Source organism: Archocentrus centrarchus, chromosome 16, assembly GCF_007364275.1.
Source record: "Archocentrus centrarchus isolate MPI-CPG fArcCen1 chromosome 16, fArcCen1, whole genome shotgun sequence".
NCBI lineage: Eukaryota > Metazoa > Chordata > Actinopteri > Cichliformes > Cichlidae > Archocentrus > Archocentrus centrarchus.
In genome coordinates, this window is record NC_044361.1 from 25,368,209 (window position 1) to 25,387,302 (window position 19,094).

A 19,094-nucleotide genomic window follows, 5' to 3' on the forward strand; every position below is an offset into this window, starting at 1 on the left:
GGCGCTTTGTATTGTGGGTAAAGACTCTACAGTAATACAGAGAAAACCCAACAGTCAAAACGACCCCCTATGAGCAAGCACTTGGCGACAGTGGGAAGGAAAAACCCCCTTTTAACAGGAAGAAACCTGCAGCAGAACCAGGCTCAGGGAGGGGCAGTCATCTGCCGGCGACCGGTTGGGCTGACGGGAGAGAAAAAAAGACATGCTGTGGAAGAGAGCCAGAGCTTAATAACAATTAATGATTAAATGCAGAGTGGAGTATACCGGACAAAGGATGCTGAATAGGGAACTGCCAGGCAGGATGAAAAGAGGAAGACCTCAGAGAAGATTCACTGAAGTAGTGAAGGAGGACATGCAGAGGGTTGGTGTAACAGAGGAGGATGCAGGAGACAGGGTGAGATGGAGGCAGATGATTTGCTGTGGCGACCCCTAAAGAGAGCAGCTGAAAGAAGAAGATTCCTGTTATTCTAGATATAGAAATAAGTAGGTGAAATTATTTATAAATCAGCTTCCAAACCAATAGGGCTTGTGCTTTTCAAAATATCCCTAAGCTTGAGATATCTTATTTTGAAAAACAACTGACCGGAAGTATACCGCTTTAAAAGTCAGACAACACTTCCGGTGTCGCCACCTTCTTTGTCTCCGGCCCAAAATTTCGACACCAGTGGTTGTCTTTTTCCCCGTTTAGTTTTGAGGATATATTTATATATATCCCAATTTTTTTGACATTGAATGACAGTCGACTCTGAACTATTTATGCCTAAAAGTAAAGCGCCAAAAATGGATGACCTGGACTACAGTAAGTAGCTATTCGCTCAGCCTATCTATCGCTAGCCAACTGTGGCTAACAGTCTAGCTTAGTTTTAGCACAGGTGTGACACGATTATCATCCCGTTTAACATTTAAATGAAAATGATAGACCATGAATACTTAGTGGGTTTTTTCTAGCAGTATGGATGTGCATGTTTACAATATAAACTAGCCACGAAAATGCGTTATCGTAGCATGAGGCCATTTAAACATTGATTGTTTCAGTGTGTGCTCGGGGCTAACTTTCTCGCTAGCCATGGTGGGTTTGTAGCACACTAACCAGCTTTCTGGCTACACAAGGTCTCGAAATAATAACGTGTAATAATGTGTTGGAATCACCCACTTCTATAGGTAGTTGGTGTGGTGGATGCAGTTGTGTGGATCACGGCTTTGATCCAGGCTGTGGGCGTGGTAGTGATGGTGCACAGCAGCTGGTTGTTTTGCAGAGTAAACACTGCTGATCACAAGCTGCTGCTTTGACCTCCAGGTCAACATTTTTTTTTTTTTGCTTTAAATTGTGTTTGGATTAATACTGTTATCTTATTGTGTTTTATTCAGTTGGAGGCTGTAACTTGTGGTGCGGTTGATATGCTTACGTTACATTAGCAGGTGTTGCCGTTAATTAATGAGTGGATGGATGACACGTTTCCCCGAGTAATAGAACACAGTTAAGAAAATCTCGCACATCATCCCTCAAAAAGATCATGAAGTTGAGTCACTGTATTTCTAAAACTGTTTCAACATAAACTAAGCATATATGTCTCAATAAATGTAATTATTTTGCTTCTAATAAGCCGGACTTTCTTGTAAATTGTTCTTGAGCAGCAGTTCTCCAGACTTTCTGAAGGTCCTTCAAATCTTTTTTCTTTGGACATTGGCAGCCTTTTCACTCATTTACAGTCCAGTGCTTGTACCTGATCATTTTCAGGGGAATGACTTTTTTTAGTCACTTAACACTGACTTAATGCTCATTCAAGCATTAAAAAAAGCACCTGACTCAAAGGATGAATCGGTGTTGTCTAAATGTAACAATCAACTTAGCATAGAACTAATTTTAGATTTTATCTTTAGGCACTTATTTATTAGCACCCTGTCGCAAAAACAAATCATCAATATGTATGGAATAGGTCAGGAGAAAGGTATAAGAATGAGTGTGTCTACAGCCATCTGTAAAACACGGCGGAGACTCTGTCATGGTTTGGGACTGCATTTCAGCCAGTGGTATTGGAGATCTTGTCTAAATTGATGGAATTATGAACACAGAAAAGTACAAAAGTGTCTCAGAGTGTCTGATTGGCAACAGCTTCATTTTTCAGCCAGGCAGTGAGCTCAAACACACTGCCAATGCAGTAAAAGCATACCTGGATAGAAAAACACACCATGGAACACCATCAGTTGTGGATTGGCTTCCCCAGAATCTGGACCTAGAAATTACTGAAGCAGCTTTGAATAGCTTTGAATGTCCTTCAACAAGTGTGGGGAACTATTCCTGAAGACTGCTTAAAGAAATGACAAGAAAGCTGCCTCAGAGAGTTCAGGCTGTGTTGAAGAATAAAGGTGGTCATACCAAATATTGACTTTCAACCTTGTTAGAATTGTACAAACTCTGTTTTTACCTTATATACTGCATTTCCATGTATGTTTGCAAATGTTTCATTTCCCTGGAAAAATATAAAGAAATGAGGCATTGCTCCAGACTTTTGTGCAGTGTTGTCTGAACCTTTTATAACCATCTTGTTTTAACTTTATTTTGATTTTGCAGCCTGTACATTGCTGTGCTGTTGAGGTGTAATCGTTTTGAGGATTATAAAACATTTAACTCTCCCCATGAAAACAGCTTCAGCAAACACTGAACATTATAACCTTCATAACATTTTAATATATTGCAGGGATGTTGTGTTTAGTTTGCCCTTAACTAACCTGATGTGTTGGTGTATAGACAGGCTTAGGGCTGGGCAATATGGACCGAAAGTAATACCTCGATATTTTTTAGCTGAATGGCTATATACGATATATATCTCGATATTTTTTCTTCCCAAAAAGGTAAAAACAAAAAGGCACTTCTGAGTAGAAGCTACGTGTCCCAAACGTCACACAGGCATTTTTATTAACATTCAGCTCTAGATGTACATGAAAAATAAACTGTTGGCATATTTAAATAATAATGCTCCTGAAATACATGCTTTTTTTAAATGCATTTTTCCTCTATTAAAAAAAAGCAAAAGGCTGACATTCTTTAAAAAGAGAGTCTGGTGAAATGTACTTCACTGGAAAGTGCTTCCTCCTGTGTGTACTTCTGTATATCTAGTACACTGTGCAAATAACAAAACGTGTAAACAGACCGAATGAACAAAATTCCATCCTTCAGTCAGACAGTAAATCCACAGACATATACGCTGATGTATCAACAGGCCCACCCGCTCAATGCGGTGCAAAAAGCACAGGAAAAAGACGCACTTCCGCTATTAAGGTCACATGACTTACAGTACAAACCACCTTCTGCTATCTAGTTGTGGTATGGCCAGGGACTCTTGGGGGTCCAGGCGATGCCAAAGCTTACGAACGGACGCAGTACGAAGACTGTATGTATACAAAACATGGCGACAGTGGAGGATTTCAGGTTTTCAAAAGCTCCAAAAGTCGCTACATTTGTAGCAAGTTGCTTTTTGGAGGGGGGAAAAAAAAAAGTCGCTAGCGGGGTCTGAAAAGCTAAATCTAGCGACAAAGTTGCTAAGTTGGCAACACTGCCATACTGTTGCTTCCTGCATGATTTACAAGTGAAGCAGTGAGGGAGAGAGGCGGGGCAGTGTGAAGCTGTGCAGAGACAAACAAGTATGATATTAACGCGACTATATCGATATAAACGATATTGTCTCATATCGCGTATGAAAATATATTGATATTTCTTAAAAACTCAATATATCGCCCAGCCATAGACAGGCTTATTCTTTAACATAACTGTGGCATTTGGAAAATATAGACCAGCATTATTAGCAAGTAACTTGATACTTTTTATCCAGCCAGGAAAAATTCTGGTTTGGAAAATATGGTTTATACCTTGAAGAAAACAAATTGTCCTTCATATTATAAAATGAGGGTTTTGGCTTTCTGCAAAGGAAAATCACCAAGACTGTGATTGGAAAAAAAAATGTGTGTGTGTGTGTGTTTTGGTGTTTTATTTCCTGAAGCATGTACATTTGTTGTTTACTAAATGTCAGAAATAACAGGACAGGAAAATGCACAGACTTCTGTTAAGTAAAGCAACACAGACTTATTGCCCCAAGTATACTGCTAAAAAAAAAAAATTAACAGGTGCACTAAAGGGGCAACAATGAAGACAACCCCCAAAATAGGAATGATTTTACGGGTGGAGGCCACTGACATTTATTCCCTCCTCATGTTTTCTGACTGTTTTTTCACTAGTTTTGCATTTGGCTAGGGTCAGTGTCACTACTGGCAGCATGAGACGATACGTGGACCCTACAGAGGTTGCACCGCTAGTCCAAGTTCTCCAGGATGGCACATCAATATGTGCCATTGCCCAAAGGTTTTCTGTGTCTCTCAGCACAGTCTCAAGTGCATGGAGGAGATTCCAGGAGGCAGTCCAGGAGCTCAGTGATGCACTGGTCCAGATCTGCGAGAAGATCCTTGGGACTCCGTTAGTTGTCTCGTTAGAAGCATGCCATGCCATCTACCAACCTACTATTTTGAGTTGCTGCAATGAAATTTCAGAAACAGAATTTTTTCCTTTTGATTATCGGGATGTCTTGGAGTTGAGCCCTCTGTAGGTTGATGATTTTCATTTCCATCAAACAATGCGGCAGCTTTTCATTCCTAACACATTACCCAGTCCAAATCAGTACAGATATCCAGCATGATTTTTTTTCCATTGAGGTCTGTAGTGTTTTCAAAGTATTTTTTTAATTTTTTGAGCTGTGTATATGCAGGCCAATCATGCTTATGTATATAGCCACCCACCAATGGCCTATTTTGAGCAGTAAAATCCCTGGGCTGTCTGGTTTAAGTCAATGTCATGTTAATATTTAACACATTTTATATGCACTGGAAATTATACTTCATCGTTATGCAGAAGCCAGTCAATGCATGATTCCCTATATAGCACTGGTCTAGCTTTAGGAGTCTGATTCTGCCCAGTCAATGATTTTCCAAAGTAGTCGTACAGCATGATGGGCATTCAGTTTGGTGTTGCACACTGAAGTATTTTCTTGGCTCATGGCTGGTGGACTTATACAATTTTTTTTTCCTGCTACATATAAAAAACTGTGCACCTCTCAAAAAGGGACACTGCATAAACTTCTGAGTTACTGAATGTTACGTTCCCCCTAAAAAGTCTAGGTGGTTCGGGGGAAGTAACAAAAAGTGACCGGGTTGACAAAAGGAGACATGAGCAAAATTGGTAAAAGAAAAGGTCTTTATTAAGATTATAACAAAAAGAGACAGACACGCCGCTATCACCTTCAAACAAAGGAAAAGAAAACACAGGAGTTATTTAACAAATGTAAAACAACCACCTAAGGCAAGAAGCCTCATGCACAAAAACCAAAACACCACCCTCCTCTCCACTGAGCAGGAGTAAGACACCCTCCTCTCTACTGAGCAGGAGTAAGCAGCTGCAGCAACACACCGTTCACAAGTTGTGCCACAAAGGCAGGCTCTGGCAATCACTGGCCTGGATCTCTCCTCTCTCTGGCCTTAAGTACCCCAGCTTGATTGCTGAGTTGGGTCAGCTGTTCCAGAAGGGGTGGCACCCAAGGCTGGAGAGCACAAGCCACACCCAGTGAGCCAGGAAGCCACAGCAGGCCCGGCTAGGGCCGTAACACTGAACTAAATCTGGACCAGTAGTGCTTATGTTTGTAGTAACTCCTTAAAGTCCTCCCTAAAGGTTGCTTTTGCACTGTGGAAAACTCTGTTTATATATCACAGTACCTCATTGTGGGCAGAGTGTGGATAGAAAGGAGTACTGCTGGAAACCACACACAGTGAGCACCACAAATGAAAATTTATTCACTTTTTAGTGGTAGCTAAAATCTTGGAGGAGTCAGCGCATCACCCAGAAAAACTATGTAATTGCATAGTCTGGTATCTCAATTAATATCCAAGACTTTTTTTTTTTTTGTGATTTTCGATTAACCAAGCTTTTAACAAAGTGCTTTACCACTGACAGGCTTGGAGCAGTTTCCAAGTCATAGTATAAGAAACATTTAGAGAGATTTAATTCTGATTTAATCTGCTTTAGTGGTGGAGTCAGGCAAAATGGCAGTGTTAATGCTGCTCTACATCATATTTATTGCCACCACTAGAGACAGCTTTTGACTGTGAATGTTCCGGCACAGTTACCATTTATTATATATGGAACAGTGGCTGACTCATTTTTCTTCTCTTCCCTTACAGTCCCAGTAGACCTGAGCCCAGAGGAGCGCTCTGAGCTTGAGGACATCCGTAGGAGGAAGGGCGTCCTGCTGCAGGAGATCCAGAGGCTCAGAGAGGAGTTACGAGAGGCGATTTTGGAGGTAGAGGGACTGGAGACCAGCACAGAGGGCAGGTAATAAGAAAACCCACATTGGCTCATAATGACATGGCATGTTACTTTATGGAGTTAATAAAATAACCGTCTGGCTTTGATCACCACAGTCAACTGATTCATTCAACTTACCTTGACATGTTGATTTTATTTGCATCACTATATTTGTTGTGGTACAGCAGCTTTCACAAACATTAAATATTTTATTACTAGCATAGTGCCCAGCCTGCAGACATTTGTCAGTTGATGCTGTTAGTAATGAATGATAATTATTGGGCAGAAGCATAAATATATCAATGTAAGCATAAATGATCAACTGGTGGCCCATGTGTAGACCTGAACTGGGCCACCACAAAAATGAAAGTTTTATTATCTCATGACTGGCAGCTACCTTTTCAGAGGTTTGTTACATGAACAGCCCTGAACAAATGCAAAATGGCCCTGCATGCACAGCTACTCAGGCACCTAAGCGCACACTGCGAACACCATGCTCACTCACCATGCACATGGTGTACATCATGGATCCACGCCATTACATACACATAAGTACATGTGACATTGTAGGTAGATTGCCATCAGCATGTCCTACCATTGTGTGTGTGACCCAAAAAAACAAGTTTTAGAAAAAGTTTACGAGCATATTTACACACCGTTTGAACTACTTTTTGACTATACCTGCTGTACTGTGGTTCCTCGATCTATACAACAGCATTCCTTCTGCTGGCAATGTTTTTTTTTTTTTTCTTTTTCTTCATGGTTCAAACTCACCAAAACACTTACTGCCCCCTGCGCAACTAATACATGCCATAAAAATGAATTCCATGCATGGTGTGGTCACATCTATTGTGGTTGGTATTCATCAGTCACCCCACAGAGAGCAAAGTTTTATGTCAGCATACTTTGTGCTAACATTCATCGCAAAAGATAGGAAGTGCGTGAACAGAGTGTTTTAGCTGTATTATTAGCGGACATCTCAAAGTGAAGACAGAACTCATGGAAGGAAATGCATAATACCTCATTTAGATCATATTAGGCGACCTGGTGGCAAATCCCATACTTGCCACCAGGTGGCGGTGCCCTTCCCCATTCCAGACAAGTGCTAACACATGAACAAGATCAATGTTAACCTTTTCTCTCTTCAAAAAAACCCTTTATTACAATTTGCACAGTATATTTTGTGAAAAGAGCATTCTACTTGTAACCATGCATGCTTCCATACTGAATATAACTTCTTTGTGTGCAAATTCTCGAACACCACAGACAACGACTTACCTGTTTCCCTTTTATTGTATAGATTTTGCAGTAACTTCTGTTGTAAATGTGCTTAAATAAGACCTGTTATGCGTTTCACTGTTTTTCTGTCATGCATATTGTTAGAACTGCTGATGCTCATATTAAAAACAGCCTAAATTTCTGTGAGCACAGAAGTCCCACTTGCCTGCTTGTTGAAACCTTGTGTCAATCAGAAAAAAGTTGACTCAAATGGAGGAAGAAAGAGCTAAAACAGTTTACCTCAGATGGTGGATGAACTAAGGGGCTGCACCAAGGCGCACTACAACCCCTAACCCTAACTTTATTCTATTGGACTGTGGGATTTTTGGCCTATTGAAAGCTGTTCTGCCAAGTCTTGACAATCAGGGAACAAAAAACAGGCATTTTTACTGATGCATCAAAAAAGATATACTTTTTCATCCAGGAAAGTTAGTCTTTGGGTTACTTTTTTTTTTGGCCACAGCAGCTTTTTGTGACAGTGGAGAGAGACAGGAAATGGGGGAAAGATACAGGGGAAGACACGCGGGCAAATCGGCACCGGGGCCGGGACGCGAACCCGCGCCGCCTGCACCGCAACGCGGCGTGTGTATGTGGTCGCCGGCTTCACCACTAAGCCACCCAGGCGCCCCGTCTTTGGGTTACTTATGTTACAATATTTACCTTAACCTCACAGGGTTATGATAAATAAGGATTGTTTTGAACTGTAAATCATGCAAGTCTACTCAAGTAGACTCCAAGAATAAAAACAGGGAGCTGGAAATGAGCATAAAAGGTCCACTTTAGCTAATAATATTCTTTAATAATTATTCTCCCTTTGTGGATGATTGGGTTGATTGGTGCCCTTTAAATAATCATTTAAATCATCTCAGAATTAATTTTCTATCTAGATTCTTTAAAGTCAATGTAAACATTTTGCATTGGTGTAAAATTGCTGTTCTTTGTGTAACGAAGAACGCTGTTAGTGTCAAGTAAAACAATCTTGGAACTTGATAAGTAAGCTTTATGTGGTCTGAGGAGATGTGTCGTCATTATTTTTGATAAGGAGCTTTGATTAGATCACAGCACAAGTTAATTATTTCCAAAACATATATCATTTTCTCAACAGTAAAACTCTACAGAAAAGTAGGCACGTGGCAATGGGAAGGAAGAAATTCAACATGGATCCTAAAAAGGTAATATCTCAAATATTTAAACAGGTACTTTATGTGTCCCTTCTTGATTCCCTGCGTTGTGTCTGACTCGTTCTTCTCTCTGCAGGGCATTGCTTTTCTGGTGGAGAATGAGCTGTTGAGACACACTGCAGAGGACATTGCTCAGTTCTTGTACAAAGGAGAAGGCCTCAACAAGACGGCTATCGGAGATTATCTTGGAGAAAGGTGCGAGATGTTGAAGTTTCTCCTGTCCCTTTTCTCTTTTCTTTTAAATCACTCATTTTTAACAGTGACCTCTCTGTACTGCAGGGATGACTTCAACATCAAAGTCCTACAGGCTTTCGTTGACCTCCATGAGTTCACTGATCTCAACCTTGTCCAGGCCCTCAGGTAACCCGCGTCTACTTTGGAGTGTTCTTGTCTGTATCGAGGAAAAAAATAGTGTAATTTGTATCAGGTATCCTCTGATGAATAGTCTTGGTCAACAATGGAAAATCCCACTCTCACCTGAGGATGCACATGGAAAAGATTATGCAACAGAGCGGTAGCGACTGTTTAGCTGTTTTTGTTCTCTGATTTGACCTAAACCTTGACCCGTTTTCTACAGGCAGTTCCTGTGGAGTTTCCGTTTGCCTGGTGAAGCTCAGAAGATCGACAGAATGATGGAAGCCTTTGCTCAGAGATACTGCCACTGTAACCCTGGTGTCTTCCAGAGCACTGGTAAAAATAAACAAATGCACACAAGCCAGTCACACTGCATTTCAGGTAGAGTAGGTGATACTAAAAAAATGTCTTAAATCAATTGGTGTCCTACAGTGTGACTTGTTTTTGAGTTCTTTGAATTCCTGCCAGCACAATCTAAAGTGAAAGTAAAGTGAGGAAGTGGCCTTCCAGAAGATGTGCACTCATGCAAAAAGTTTTCCTCTTACCAGAAATGACCTGATGTGAGGGCCCACAGCCATCACCACTCATTCAAACTATTTCACACAACACTAACTGTGAAGGCTTAGCAAAACATTAAAACCCAAACCCAAGCAAGCAATATTTATTTTAGAAGTCACAAAGTGCTTTACAGAAAATAATTCAAGATGATTCAAAATGCAGAAAGAATGTGAATTAAAAAAAAGTCAAAACCACATAATATTTGAAGCTTGTTTAAAAAAAGACAAATCATACCCTGGACAAAAGCAGAACTGGCACAAAGTATTTTACTGAAATGTAAACAGATATGTCTTTAGCTGACTTTAAAAAGAGAATCAGCAAACCTCAGGAAGAGTATCGCACAGATCGACTGCCAAGGCCTCAAAAGCTTAATCACAGTACATCCTTAGATGAATGTCTAAAACAAACTACAATTTAAAACCCTTTGTGCTGAGCGAGTGAGATGAACATCAGCCATATGCAAAGGCACCTGAACATGCAATGCTCTGTAGGTTAATCAATTTTTCTAAACTAAGTGCGTCTCAGCATTTGTCTCTCCTGTTCACAGACACATGTTACGTGCTGTCTTTTGCCATAATCATGCTGAACACGAGCCTCCACAATCCCAATGTGAGGGACAAACCTGGAGTAGACCGTTTCATCTCAATGAACCGAGGGATCAATGAGGGGGGAGACCTACCAGAGGAGCTGCTCAGAGTATGATCAATTCAGCACTGCTTTTCTTTGGAGATGCAGACAGAGTTTTATTTTATGTGCTCATGTTTCTGTTATTTGTTTCTCCAGAATCTCTATGAAAGCATTAAGAATGAGCCCTTTAAGATCCCAGAGGATGATGGCAATGACCTGACACACACCTTCTTCAACCCTGACAGAGAGGGCTGGCTTCTTAAGCTTGGTGAGGCGTGTGTGCATGCGCGCGTGTGCATGCTGTTTCTTCTTTTTTTTAAATTTTTTCCCAAATGTTAGGAAGCAAGATTATTATAGTTAACTAAAACTAGATGTGAAAAAAAACATTTTAGTTACTAAAATTAAAATAAAACATAAGTTTTGGGGAAAAAGTATTAAAACAATTTTGTAAACGGGATTGTGAGTCAACTGCTTTCAAAACATTTGTTTCTAATGTAATATCTATACCTGTCCTAAATTGTCATTCAATAATACTTTAAAAAAGACTAAAACTAACACTGAAACTAAACAAAACTAAACATTTTCAAACAAAACTAAACTGAAATGAGCGAACCCTCTCTGGAAACTAACAGAGTTAAAAACAAAAACTTTAAATAAAATGAAAATGAAAACTAGTTACAAAATTAAAAACTATAATAACTCTGGTCGGGAGTGTATATTTTCACTGAGTTAAGAAAACGATTTATTCTGTATGCTACTGTACTCTCTTCTGAGGCTTTGTGCTGTAATAAACCTATCTCTTTGCCTCCACTCGAATGATCAGTTCAGTGTTGTGGCATTAAAAAAAATTGCCATAGCATGATGGTGAAAAAGAAGACTCACTTTGTGTTATGGCAGTCTTAAAATCTGATTGTTTTCTTTTGCATGGCGGGGCCTGTGATCTGTGTCACTAATATGATCTCCTTCTCTTCCTCCTCTGTGTCTCTGTTTTGTCCTCTGTCTCCCTCCAAATCCTCCCATTAATTTTTTCCTCTGCTTCTTCACTGCGATTTCCACCCTCTACTGCCGCTGCTTGTTTTCTCAGGAGGTATGTACTGACAGAGTTATTCAGAAAGTTGTAGACATCAATTAGCCACGTAGTTTTTTGTAGAGATTGTAGAAGTAATATACACTGAGCTATTTTTGCTCTTCTGCCGCTCACTGTCATCAATGTTTTTGTGTTTCAGGGGGAAGGGTGAAAACCTGGAAACGTCGATGGTTCATTCTCACAGATAACTGCCTTTATTACTTTGAATATACCACAGTAAGTCTTTGTGTCCTCATGCAGTGTCTCAGTGGATGTAATCTCTATAAACAGATTCTGGGTATTAATATGTACACTTAGCTCATACAGTGAGCTTTCTGCATTTCCATTTATAGTTTGTTATGTCAACACGACTCAGACTATAATCATGCTGGAGGTATAAAAGATGGATGTAGCCTCCATGATGTCACTCATTGGTTTGTGAGGTCCCATTCAGCCTCCAGCTGGATGTTTTTGCCTTTGCAATCTTAGTATTTTGGATCTAACTTTTAAATCACACACTCACTGACTCATGAGCGATTACCCAGCATATTTTTGTGTGAACCTGTGATGGTTGGTCCATCATTGGTGCAGTTTATTTGTGCAGATGTGAACATGGTAATTGTAGTCGAACCAAAACAACTGCATTGAGACCCTTTAGAGGAGGTGGTCTCAATCCGGTTCCAAACTCCAGAGCAGTTTGTTTATGGTGAGAATGTGAGCCAGCCTCAGTCTGACCCAACTATCACAGGTATGCTGCAAGTTTGAGCTAAGTTTCTTCCTGTAGCCAGGTATGCTTTGCATTCTGGGTTGTGACAGAGCACCACAGAGATGCAAAGCACATAAATTGTAGCAGCTAGCTGTAAAATTACTGTAAATTTTCCATGCTATCCACTAGGGCAGAAGACAAGACCTTCTTTCTGTCTTTATTTTTGTTGCTTCCGCCCCAGATACGTCTGGGTAGTGACTAAAACAGCCACATGAAGATTTTTGCCAACCAGTTGGGGAATACACATTTTATACTAGCAACAGATGGTTGCCAGGGGGTGACTGACTGATTCAATTCAATTCAATTCAATTCAATTTTATTTATATAGCGCCAAATCACAACAAACTGTCGCCTCAAGGCGCTTTGTATTGTGGGTAAAGACCCTACAATAATACAGAGAAAACCCAACAGTCAAAACGACCTGTAGGCTTGTGTGACCGGAGCTTTAGCAGTCATTTTCCCGCAACTGCCATCAACCTCCAGCAATGGGTCTGGAAATACTCCTTTTTTTTTTGTTTTTTCTTCTCTCACAGCCGGTGATTGCCAGATGGTCGTGGGCCTTTTTCTTGGCCTGTGTGTCTGAGGCTTTGTTCACTTGAATTTACATTGTAACACATCTGAAGTGGAAAACAAGTTAACATCACGTTGTTAGTGGGAACATGTTTATGAAACCTCAATATAATGGGAAGCCTTTCTGCAACAAGAAGCGGTGTCCCCTTCTGGCCATTAGAAAGAATACAGGTTAAGGCACTCCTAGTTGGCTTCAGTTTTCAAACCTGGAAACGGCATCCACCGTTGTACTGTCTGTGGTTGTAGCAGACTCTGACTGCATAAAGGTAAACAGTCTCTGTGAAATTACTGGCCCTGATGCTGAGATAAGTTATTAGATTTATTAAAATTTATTTGCATTTGTTAAAAAACAAACAAAAAAAAAAAAACAGACTGGTGGGTATAATTAGTAGCATTGACTGTGGGCAACCAGAGTTAATGTGACACTTTGTTTTTTTTTTAATTGTTGACGCCAGAAACTGAAAGAGGAATTTTGTGATAAGTTGAGACAATTTTTGAAAACTGCAAAAAATGAAAATTTAGTTGTGAATAGAGGAAGAGCATTTTTCTTTTGTTTGAATGTTGCTGAGCCACAAAGTTAAGAAGTAAAGCAGAACTTTATTGTCATATTCATTCAGAAACTGGACAAATTCCCATAGCAAATCATCATAAACACAAAGTAGAAGTGCCAATGTTCACTAACTCATGTTTTCATTTATAGGATAAAGAGCCACGAGGTATCATTCCCTTGGAAAACCTTAGCATTCGGGAGGTAGAAGACCCAAGGAAACCTGTAAGTGGGCATTTTTTGCAGAACAGTGTTATGAGAAGCTTTTGTTTTGCTTGAAAATCTCAAAATATTGTTCAACTTTCTTCTAACAGAACTGCTTCGAGCTGTACATCCCCAACAACCGAGGTCAGCTGATTAAGGCATGTAAGACGGAGGCTGATGGGAGAGTAGTGGAAGGAAACCACATGGTGTACCGCATCTCCGCTCCCACACCTGAGGAGAAGGATGAGTGGATCCACAGCATCAAGTATGTAAATTAAAAATGTCAATGAAAATAGGGTTAGAGGTAGACCAGCAGGAAATTTTGACCATGCACAATGTAGCATCTATGTAGATTATACAGTTTAAAGATTGTATGTGTCTTTTCTCAGTATACCCCACTCCACGGTGTGTGTTTTTCATCTCTTCAGATCTGCCGTTAGTGTGGATCCCTTCTACGAAATGCTTGCTGCCAGGAAGAAACGTATATCACTTAAGAAGAAAGAGGAGCAGCCGTAGATCACGTCCTTCATTCTCTCCCTGTCTTCCTCCTCCATCCCTGCTCCTTACAACCTGTTCATAAGTTTTGATAACCCTCCTTCCTTATCCTAAAAGCGGTCTCTTCCTTTTACGAGGACTCTTCCTGGCTATCCTGTCTGCCAGACTTTTGAAAAGCCACATTCAGGGTGAGAAGCTCACCCTCTGTGGCTGCAACTTATCTTGGTTCTTACACTACTGCTGTTACACACTACACACAAGCGTGTGTTTAGACCATATTCACACCAGTGCTGATCATCTCCAAAACACCTTTTTTTGGCCTTTAATCCACACTAACCATATTTGGTAATGAAGGACTTGAAAATGCTATGATTAGCTACGTTTGTACCTCACAGGAACCTTTTTTAAGGAATTGAAAAGTTTCTTTATGCTGCTGGTGGTCTGGAGCTCCTCTGCAATTTAAATAACTTCAAAGATTTGTCAAATTAGTCTGCTGACGTAGCAGCACATGTTTTTACATGTGGAACTTTATACCATTCACACAAAATCTGGCAGTGTGTATTTGTGCTTTAGAGTAGAAATTCTGTAAATAACAAATAATGACTTGCTGCTCTGTGACTGGCTAAAAGGTTACAAGAAGGCTACTTGGCCAATCAAAAGTGCTGACTGCTGAAGTGATCCTGAACTTTGAGAGTAATACCCCTTGAGCCGAGACCTTTTTGGGGACTAAAATAATTCCCTCAGGACTTGATTTAAGCCTTGATTATACTTTCCCTGTCGGCTAGTCTGCTAGTGTTCGCTTCGCTCTGAGTGACATAAGTTTCGTTATTATATAAAGAGTGTGACGGTCTGTGCGGACGTCCACGTACCTGCCAATATTTTGTGACCACATGAACCCATCCGAGAAGACTTTACAATACAGTGCACCAACTGCACATGCGCCCCAGGTGGCTGACTTTAAAGAAGTGTAACAGGAGTGATTCCTCAGCCGTCATAGCTCCAACTATATGTGTCCATGTCTGAAGCAGAGTATAATCATGGCTTTATGTCCCTGCTGTGTAAATGTAGTTCCTCCAAAGGTTCCTAAAAATAGCAGAGTTGTTCAGTAGAAATGTCTTTGGCTGGCTTAAGCCCCTGATGCATGCCTGATAGAAATTAACTCTCATCTTATGTGCTTTTTTTTTGGCATGTGTAGTGGAATTTTGGAAGGTTATTCGAAGAAGCAGGTGTAGATCCAAAACGTATGAACCAAACATCCATTAGAGATTTATCTGCACTAGTGTGAATGTGGTCTTTTTCAGGTTAGAAGTCCTCTGTCACATTTATTGATGCCACCTAAATGAGAATTTGCCTTTCTTGATTGTGCATACCCCTAGACAAAATGTGAATTCACTATACAAACACTAATAAGACTAATGTTCATTTAGTGTTCATCAGAGAGGAGTGAGGATGCAAATGAGTGATTTCAGATGACTAACTTGTTCTCATTGTTTGCCATAATAATCATAACAGTTTTACATTACTACCGTCCACATTTGGGTACTGTAGGCACGTCATTACTGTACATTACCACAAGATTTATATCGCCAAATTACTGTTGATCATCAAGTATGGTCAAGTGGAGACGAACATTAGCAGAGAGCTGCGTGTTTGTGCTCACTTAGACAGTATATATGTTCTTTAGCATGTTTCTCTAACATGTTTGAGCAATAGCCACGTAGAAAATCGTAGTTCCAGTCTGGAGGCTTGTTAACAAATCCTTCATACCACTAATACTGAGCAGTTAACATCATGTCCTCTCAGATGTAACATTATAGCATGCCACACATCATTTTCAGCACTACAAGATGAACATGTCTCTCACCAGTCTGACATTTAACTGTTAGAGCTGGGTCTGTCCACTATAGTGAGTTTTAAGGAATCACAAAGGCAGCTCATTACAATGTACACTTTTTTGTAAATAGATGTTAGCATATTTGTTTACAATACACATAGAAATGATTTAATTTATTCTTTTGGTTTTTTTTGTACGAGCTACTGTTTTACTGCATGTCGATAAACGGCGGCGTCAGTCGTAGGCCTGATGCATCACTGATCATGCTAGTGCACTGATTTGAGAAGTGTTAGTGTTCCCTGTTGACTTGGAGAAGATTTAAAATGGAAGATTGTTAATGCAAAAGTTTATGACCCCATTCAGTTGTACGTTCTTTTTGGAGAACAACATTTAATTTTTTTTTTTTTTTTTTTTTAAATGAGTAAATCCGACCCAGTAAAGCACAAGCAGAGATTCAGTCTCAAGCTCTGGTCGTTACATGATTAAGGCCAGATGAAGTGTGAGGGAGCTGTTTACAAACCGAAGCTACAATTTTCTGTCAGATTATAGTGATTAAAAATGAAGAGACAAGATGAGAAACACTTCTAAATATCATAGAAAAACATTTAGATGTAATGAATCAGTAACTCTTTTAGATTTGTTTCCTGTGGTTGAGCTTAATCTAGTAGTTTAATGAATTGGTGGTTTAGATGTTGGAGAATATAATTGTTTACTGCACTTTATCAATGTTAGTATTTTGGAGAACAATACAATAAACAGTAAAGGAGCCTCCACGCAGGAAGTGATTCAGAGATTATAGAAAGTGGGTGACATTCGGCAAGGGCAAAAAAAAAGAAAGGAAAAAGCACTGGTGAAGAAAAGCAGGCGCATCCCGAGAAAAATCTTTCTCAACTTCCAGCCGAGCAAGTGAAGCAGCTACCAGTAAGAGTGCATTATACTGGTGATTGGTGTGTGACCTGGTAGAATGATAGAGGGTTACTCAGGATTAGGGCCACGCCTGCAATGATGCAGATGCTGTACCTGTCCGCTGTGGTGAAGAGAGGGTGGAGCGTAAAAGCGATTTCCATCCCTGCCCTCACCTGTGGTCACAAGATCTGGGTAATTACCAACTTTCTCTTGAGTGGCTGGGCTGCTCCTTAGAGACAGGGTAAGAAGTTCAGTCTTTCAGAAGGGACTTGGAGTAGAGCTACTACTCTTCCACATTGAAAGGAGACAGCTGACATGATTTTAGCATCTGATTAGGATACCTCCAGGGTGAGGTGTTCCGGGCATGTCCTACTGGGAGGATTATCTCTTTTGCTGGCCTGGGAACATATTGGTGTTCCCTGGATGAGCTGGATGAGGAGGTCTGGGCTTCTCTGCTTAGGCTGCTGCCCTGTTACCTGGTTACCTGGGTTGGTGGGTTACTCAGGCAACCAGAGCCCCGAATGTCCACTTAACTAACCAACCATCAGCTTCAAGCTGCGTCCACACTGGAAGCGATTTGCAGTAATGTGGCAACTAGAGAAAGTCAGATGACATTCAGCAACTACAGGCAAATAAACAAAAACGCTGATGCCGCCAAGGGGGTGGATCCCAAGACAAACTTCTCTCAACTTTGAGCTGAGCGATGAGCACAGGATATGGGTGATTGACGCACAGTAAATACATATCAGTAGAGCGTTACCTGAGCAACCAGAGCCCAGAATGACCTGAAATGATCAATAACGAGTGAATTGCCCTCTGTGACTCCACAGAGCGTTTGCAGTGTTTCCCAGCCTTTTTAAACCACTGCACATATTTCACATTAGAAAAATTACAAGACACGCCACCAAACAAAAATGTCACAGAAAAGTATATTTGTCAAAATATGATGAAAATCTAGTCTCAGTTTACTTAATTTAATTACTCAGTGTGAAGTCTGGGCCTGTTTAGTTGAACACAAAGCTGATATTCTTGCAGGAATTGAAGAAAGACACACACGAAGATCTTCCTCAACAGCTCTGAGTCTTTCTCTTATTTCGGCTGGATAATCTTCCACAACACTCCTGATGTTTTCTCACGGCACACTTATGTGGTTGGTAAACACTGATCTTATGTATTTACTTCAGGGCATATGTCAATCACCAGTATCCTGCACTACCATTGGTAGTAGTCAAAAGTTGAGATGTTTATCTCAGGACCTGCCCATTTTGCATCACCAGCATTTTTTTTTTCACCCATAGTCACATGCAGTTGCCAAATGTCACTAACTTTTCTGTGGTTTCTGGTCACCATGGTGCTGCAAATCACTTCCAGTGGGGATACAGCTTCAGCTTTAAAGTGATGAACAACACGCAAGTCACTCCTGTGTAAACGCGCACACACAGAGCCCACTTTGCTACACCAGCATTTTTTTCTTTCTTTTCCCCCTCGCCTGTGGTAACTTGAAGTCACTGGCTTTCTATGGTCTCTGGTTGCCACGTTGCTGCGAATCGCTTCCTGTGTGGACGCAGCTTGATATGCTGAAGCATGAACTGTGTACATACATCACTTTGTCAGTTCCAGCTGTAGCAGCAGCAGATAATGATCATGTTGCATTAGGCTGAATGGGGTCTTCCCTTTTATGATTCACACTGCAAGGCCTCACTTTATCTTTCATGTTTGTGCTTCTTGTACATCACAGAGACTGTAGGCCTTCACTTTCTGGGTATTCTTGAAATGCAAAGTTGCCAAAAAATAATATTTTCATTCAAACACAAGAATGAACACTGAAATGAACTGAATGAAGCTGGACCACTGTTTCTGATTCCTTTCACCCCAGAGCCACCTCTTTTCAGAAAATGTGTTTATTTTGTATTTATTTATTTTTGTTTATTGTGAGGTGAAGATGGATAGATCATCTGTAAATGTAGCAAAAGGAAAACCACGATACATTGGTGCCAGTTAAACTACTGTGTAACAATAAAAGGTAAACAGAGATGAGTGGTTCTATTATTTATTTTTCTGGGTGATTGGCTGAGATTTTAGCTGTGATATGAAGTGACAGCTGCATTTCAGAACTGCAGCACTCTTTCAGTGTTAGATGTTTTAATAAGTTGTTGATACAGTCTGATAGAAAATTAAGAAGTTGACTTTTTTTTTTTTTTTTTTTAAGTGTTGATAAAGGCATGAGTCCTCTGTTGTGAATATTTGTGCTAAATTTCACGGCGATCCGTTTTTACCCCTTAGCCTAAAAAGACTGATGGGGTGTTGTCATCCCGCCAGGCAGGCGGGAAACTTTCAACATTGTGAACCTGATAACTTGATA

General features: G+C 40.4%; 1 protein-coding gene across 1 annotated transcript; it reads left to right on the plus strand.

The window, feature by feature from the left end:
• Positions 1-621: 621 nt before the first annotated feature.
• Positions 622-18,759, plus strand: cyth2 (cytohesin 2). Its single transcript, XM_030749492.1, has 12 exons — positions 622-799; positions 6,223-6,373; positions 8,730-8,796; positions 8,882-9,000; positions 9,085-9,165; positions 9,383-9,495; positions 10,265-10,413; positions 10,501-10,612; positions 11,571-11,647; positions 13,447-13,518; positions 13,608-13,762; positions 13,926-18,759. Exons 1-12 carry the CDS (start codon positions 733-735, stop codon positions 14,011-14,013), a joined length of 1,251 nt encoding a protein of 416 aa, XP_030605352.1. The 5' UTR covers positions 622-732; the 3' UTR covers positions 14,014-18,759.
• The last annotated feature ends 335 nt before the right edge of the window (positions 18,760-19,094 follow it).